At 29.2% G+C, this 6946-nt stretch overlaps 1 protein-coding gene across 1 annotated transcript; it reads right to left on the bottom strand.

The window, feature by feature from the left end:
- Positions 1-171: 171 nt before the first annotated feature.
- On the bottom strand, positions 172-2812 carry LOC113510402 (cytochrome c oxidase assembly protein COX11, mitochondrial). The gene is made up of 4 exons (XM_026893859.3): positions 2470-2812; positions 1938-2093; positions 1329-1496; positions 172-585 (listed from the first exon to the last, which is right to left on the bottom strand). The coding sequence occupies exons 1-4, from the start codon at positions 2698-2700 to the stop codon at positions 439-441; spliced, it is 702 nt and encodes a 233-aa protein (XP_026749660.2). The 5' UTR covers positions 2701-2812; the 3' UTR covers positions 172-438.
- Positions 2813-6946: the final 4134 nt, after the last annotated feature.

Genomic DNA, 6946 nt, shown 5'->3' on the forward strand with positions numbered 1-6946 from the left:
CTGCAAATAGGCCACTGTCTACCAACGTCACCAAGTTTGTATGGAAACAATTCATCGGCACAGAGGCAGTTGCAAACAGATAGTAAGTATCATTGAATAAATGCAATTCTTGTGCCATTTGCATTTAGAAAATGTATGAACAAGTGATTATTTGCTCAGTCAAAATAAAATAATAACAAATTAATATTTTATTCCATATTAACATAACAATTGATAAAAAAATTAAATTATACTCACAGAAATACTACATGGAGTCGATTGATTCTTTTTTAATACATTTTATGTACAAATAATGTACTTCATATTGGTGTCCATCCAATATATGAGTTATTTATTCCATTTTTATATTAGACTAAAATCTGACTATGTACCACAATGTAATTATACAACTGAAGTATAATAAAGTTTCCTAATAATAAACTAAACGTAACAATCACTTCACTGCTTAATATAGCTGGGAACAGGCAACTTCATGCCCTTCTTAGCCTCAAAGAACGTGTATGAGAGCACAATTTCATCCACATATTCCATTTTTGGGTCATCTGTAAACTCTGGATCAATATAAAAGAATACTGGCATATCCACCTGAATACAAAAAAAAAAATGTTTTTATTAAGAAGGAAGAGGTCAAGTATAGTAATACAAAATCAACACAAATTTTATTTGTGTGTGTACAGTGATTTTTTTGTTTATGATGCTTAGAGTGGCAAATAAGCTGACTGACTACCTGATGGAAAGTGGTAACCATCACCTATAGGGGGGAAAGGGATAGTTAGTAATGGGGACTAATAGCCCTATTACTAACAATATACCCTCTCAGGTCGACCTCCAAACGGTTCCCCCTGAAAACCATCATGTTTAATTTTTGTCGAATTCATCATGGTGGGCCAACTGGTGCTTCGTCGGTGTATTCCGATAGCGCGGGCGGGGTTACTATTCCATTTTCACCCATTAAAAAACCATCGCCTATAAACATGAGCAGCACCTCTGAAATATGTGCATCTTTTTATGGTACTTTTTAAAATTAGAAAAGTTTGGATATTGTTACTTGAAGCTTGGATATCATCATTTATATACAAAATACTTAATATCATTAATATTTATTATTAATTAAAAATAAAAGAACTATAAATTAGTACAGCAAAAATAGTAGTTTTCATTGTGCAATACCTAGCAGCATAATGTAAATTAAATTAAATATTTTTTAATTTTATATTAAAATAAACCAATTTCATTAAAAACTTGAAGATTATTGGATAAAATGTAAGTGCTGAAGTAAATATTTTTCTTATTTTTAATAAAGGTTGCTTTTTAAAAATGTCACTCACCTGTTCATGTGGATTTAACTGTTGTTCCTCGAAACAAAAGCATTGTATCTTATTGAAGTACTGGCCGGCCTCAAATGGTATCACATTGTATGTGCTGATGCCCGTCACAGGCTTGTCTGTTGGATTCCGAGCAGTATAGAATGCTAGTGCTGTCTCACCTGGCACCACCTGCATTTATATAATTAATTAATGTCAATCAGGATGTTTTAATTTAAAATATAAGTAGCTTAATAGTTAATATTTGTATAATATAAATGTTAACATAAATAAAGTGAAGGTAATATTAATAAATAATTAAAATCTAGTTTTTCAACAAAAAAAAAATCTATAGGGACATTATAAGTATGGGATCAATAATGAAATAAACTCTATTTCTAGAGATAAGAAATAATGGCTATAATCTCTACTATTATTTTATCAGTAGTAAGCCTAAAAAAGGAAGTTCTCAATTTGTGTTTACATTTTTATGTTTGCTACCTAGTAACTCTGTCATTTACCTTACTGTCTTACCAGAGGGAGGGACTTTTGTACAAAATCTCCCTCTATTTGTGTTATTGAATTGTAAAAGTTGAATGCTATAGCTGTATATACATGAACAAATATACTCACAGTAATATCAACTTGTTGAGGTTTAAAATTCCACTGCATAGAGGAGGCAACATCTGCATTGAATTTAATCTTCAACGGCCTGTGCTTTTTAACAGGCATGTTGCTTATTATATCGTCTGATTGGACATGCCCAGTAGTACCACCATAGCTGTATGCCTAAAATTAATATACGTAACTTATATATTTACTATCACTTGTTAGTAACATACAATCTAAATCATAGAAAAGTACTATATTATATTTTATTTAGTAGGCTATATAAGGAGCAGCACCGTTGGTGTATATAAGATAATTTTCCAGTGGGCCTGGCCCCTTAAAACAAGGGCATATGTACTCTCAGATGTTTTTGTCTATAGCTAAGTTTCACTTGTGATTGTATGGTAGGCAGCGATTCATCGGCTCGTCTTTAAATACAGTACCCAAATGCAGTATCTTAGGGGTAGTTACCATCAACTAAACCTAAACTTATCCAGTGACTATAAAAATCTGATTCCAGTTATATTTTTTTGAGGTTACTTTAGTATTAACAAACCTGACAAAATATCCTATATAATGGTACAGCCGCGTAGCTTAGACCTACAGTCATAACACCGATAGCCATAACGTAGTTGAGAGTAGACCGTGCATTTTTTTTTTGATCGTGTAGACCACGAATTAAGATTACATCTTGTATATTTTTACTAGGTGTTAGTATCGAAGAGCCAAAAAAGCCATTTCTTATTGTATTGATTTGACATCTACTTATCCATACTAAACGGTTCATTGTAATTCGAATCTATATTAAATTCATAAATTAGAAAATAAAGATTTTAAATATCATTTTAATAAATGCAATGGAAACATTAGCTAGCCGATTTGACAATTCATATTGTCAAAATGATATTTGTTCGAGTGACTTTTCTTTCAAATTCGGATACAGTGTAGTGTGAACTAGGCGCTTAATTGTTGATAGTAAAAAAAATATTTCTCGGTATTGACATAGTACCTAGGTAATAGAGTAGGAAGTTATCTACCATCTAGAATATCTTATAGGGTTTGGCGCTAATTTCGAAATTTTTAAAAAAAAATTAAATATTGTTTGTACTAAATGTAATGAATCTACTTTTCTGAGATAAAATCAAGAAAGAAAACAATGAAAGGTAATATTTGGTATCTACTTTTTAATTTTGCGTGTGAGATTTATCTATTCGTGATAAACGGTTCAGTAAACGGAATATCATTACTGCTTAAAATGTCGTAAGAGGCGATTAGGGGCTACAAAGTACTTTTTATATACTGACTAGAAGTTTATAGAAGGAACTGAAGTATAATTATCAGTGCAAGGGGAAGAAAGTACATAATAAAATGAAACTATTATTAATAAATTTACAATTAATTAACTCTTTAATATCACAATTTCAATTTAATAATAATCTCTTACTTTCATGCATCATCGTTTGTATTCTAACGACAAAATTTTATGTTTTGTCTTGATGTGTGCATCCGTGTGGGTCTTTTGGTAAGCTTTATAGGTGCAGTCGAGGAAGGGACATCGAAACATGGGCTCTTTGCCGCATTCGTATGTGATATGCCTCCTATACGTACTCTTATGCCTGTACTTCCGTTTGCACTTCTCACACTCGTACGACATGTCGTAGTGCGACCAATAGTTTTTTGTCTTCATTGGCACAACGGGCAACATATTTTGCATCATTGTTTTAAAGAAATCCATTTCACCTGCAACAATGACATAGATTGTCTAAAAAATGAGTAATGTAACGACTGGCTTACTTTTGTGTATTATGTTTCTTAGTACCTATTATTTTTTTATCCTTGGCATATCTAATAAATATATTTGGCACATTTTATATAGAATTTTGTTAGAAACAAACTACTTTAAATATGTTTATTATATAGTTTATGTGGGTAACGCCATATTTTTAAATTGCCAAAATTATTTACTAAATAAAGCCAAGTATAAAAAAATTTAATAGAGATATATTCTTTTTACTAGGCAAGTTATTTTTTGTTTTTAGCAAGTCCACATTACGACTTGGTAAGTGACTTCTCACGAAACGGACGGGATAACTTATTTACAAACAAACGAATAACTATTTAATTGAGAACATTTATTCACATGCATAATCCAATAAAAAAAGAACAAACCAAACGCACTCCATATCACTGAAAAATAAAAAATACACCAAACTTAATATTATTTTGTGCCATTCTCACTGTTGTATTTTTTGGATAACAGAAATATATAAAAGGTATTAATCACGGAAAAAGTACGTAGATAGGTAACATTTTTTTTTCCAGACAAAGAACAACTTTAGCTTTATTTTAAAATATCATTTAGATTTGAATTCTACTAAGTGTCCTTTTGCCTGTTTATAGAATTTGCGCTATTATGCGACTAAAATTAATTACTTTCCATTCTTTTAGTGTCAATAGCTCAAGCTTTAGTCTAGATTTTGTGAAAATGCTAAAATGCGTAGTAAGTAAAAGATATAGGATCAACTCTGTTGCACAATAAAATATCCTATTTTTTTTTATCTATACATCTTATTCTTGTAAATGAATTAATTTTCATAAATTCAAGGCATCAAAAGAAAAAAAGAATGGAAACGATTAAAAAAAAAATATTTTGTGCCATATCTATTGAAGTATACCTATATATCGTCCATTTTTCTGTTTATTTATATCTAATAAAAATAATTATCAAATTTTAAATCTAAATATAATATCAAAATAGGCACTAGGTAATATTTCACATAATTATTATAATAACAATAAATACTATTTTATTGGTAACTTTTTAAAATGCATGCTAGAATGCTGTTATGTAATGGTAGCGTGCGTTGCACTACATGTATATATAAAATATTATACAGATACTGAAATAGAGTTAAAAGGCCTAAGGTATATAGCAATACTTATAATTTTGATTTTTTAATAATACTGTACCTACTATAGACGTTTATATTCTAAATGGCTATTTCTAGATTAGTTCGGAAACACACCACTGCTAACTTATCGACACTGTAGCTGTACGAAAGTAACGTTTTAGACAAATATGGATGCCATGTACAAATCGCATTAAATATGATTAAGTGTTCGAAAATTAAAGCGCTTTAAAGCGGGTTATTTTTTTTTATAAAAAAAATATTTTAATAATAATTCAAATTATCAAAAAGTAATCATGTGGAAGGTACTTGAAAAACTATAATGCAATTAATCAATAATTGGTTTTGTTGATGTTAATTTGACTTATTTTGGATATTATAAAAAAAAAAAACATTTACACACCGAAATGGTAAATATTGCTGAACAATTACTTAACAATAACTTAGGATCTGCTACTGGCAATCACCAATAATTTGTAAATAAATTATTATTATTTATATTGAATTGCTTATTTCTCAGCTTTTAGCGCTATTATTATTATTATTATATTGCCAATAATGATAAATCGAATACAATACGTAAACGAAATAAATAGTATATTTATTGTTTTTCTTTTTAGCTTTTCAGTTTTATTTTAACAAGTATGTCAGGCAACATTTTTGCCAATCTGCATCTATTTTAACTGTTTTTTTTTTTCAATTTATAGAATTTACTTTCGTTTTATTTCTATACAATCTCAATAAATTTTTAGCGTCCAGTGTTTAGAACTAAATACAAGAACAGTGATCATTTCACAACTAAATAATTAACAAGTATTGTAAATAAAAATATATCTGCCTAGTAATACAGAATAAATAGGTCGAATATATAAAAAATTACGAATTTTTAACTCAATTTAAATGTAGCAGCTGTTTTAAATGAGATTTTGCAATGTTCACACCTTGTTTACTGATTTCCTTTTTAAAAAAAATACAAACACTGAGCTACAGTTTTGTATAATGCCTACTATGTCTATACACTCGAATACATGTTTATACCGACTGTATCCTACATCGTTCAACAATATTACAGTCTAGCATGCTTATAAAAAATAAGGCACAGAAGCCCATAAGGCGTTTTTGTTTTAATATACTAAGTTATAGTGATTTTTCGCTCATCTCAGCTGCAATTATGTTTGTTATATATTTTTTTAACTGTACCTAGAGAAAAAATAAAAAAAAAAAAAACATGGACCTACTCAAGTATTAAAGTTGTTCTCTTTACAAAATCATATCAAATTATTAGAGGTGGATACAGAGACAGGAATTAACGTACGACAGAAATTAATCATAGTGATATTATAGTATGTAAGCAGATTACAATATCTTTATTACAGTACAGCAATGCTTTTGATATTAAACTTTTGTTATTGATAATATTGAGTGTCAACGATAGAAACATATCATATTTGTGTTTAAAGGACGTGTAAAAAATAATATCGATGAAATATATATGTGTATATATATATATATATACACACACACATATATTATCAATTTTTTGACTGAATGATTAAATGAAATTTAATTTATAAATACTTCAGACAAGACTGATCAGAACGCTGATTTTGAATTCTGAATACTGGTGGATGTGCCTACAGATTTTTTTCTTTTTATTTAAGGGGATGATAAAAAATTTCATCGAATCTGAGTCCTGATAAGTGCTAGGAATACTTACTTATAATATACTTGACATAGCTGCCAGATTACTCGTGTATATATTGTCGAAAAAGTAGCAACATAAACATGAGAAAGTATACCTTTTTTATAGTCGGTCGAGAACTTGAGTGGATCCATGTTTTCCAAATGATGGTTTAAATATAAATTTAACACTGGTTATTAATGTCACAGTAATGTATAGGATACGAAAACTGTTAGTAATATAACGAACAGTGAATCGACGGTGAAAATTTCCGATAATACCTAAACTACGTTGTTGGTGGGTCTCGCAGTATATTATTTGTCTTAATATAACTATTCTATACTTAGATAAAACTTTACATAATAAACACTCAACACGTAATAAAAATATGGTTTACATTTCTTTGGGAGTCAGGTAACCACGTCACACCGATCTTGAGTACC

Source organism: Galleria mellonella, unplaced genomic scaffold (genome assembly GCF_026898425.1).
Source record: "Galleria mellonella isolate WM207_F2 unplaced genomic scaffold, CSIRO_AGI_GalMel_v1 utg19, whole genome shotgun sequence".
NCBI lineage: Eukaryota > Metazoa > Arthropoda > Insecta > Lepidoptera > Pyralidae > Galleria > Galleria mellonella.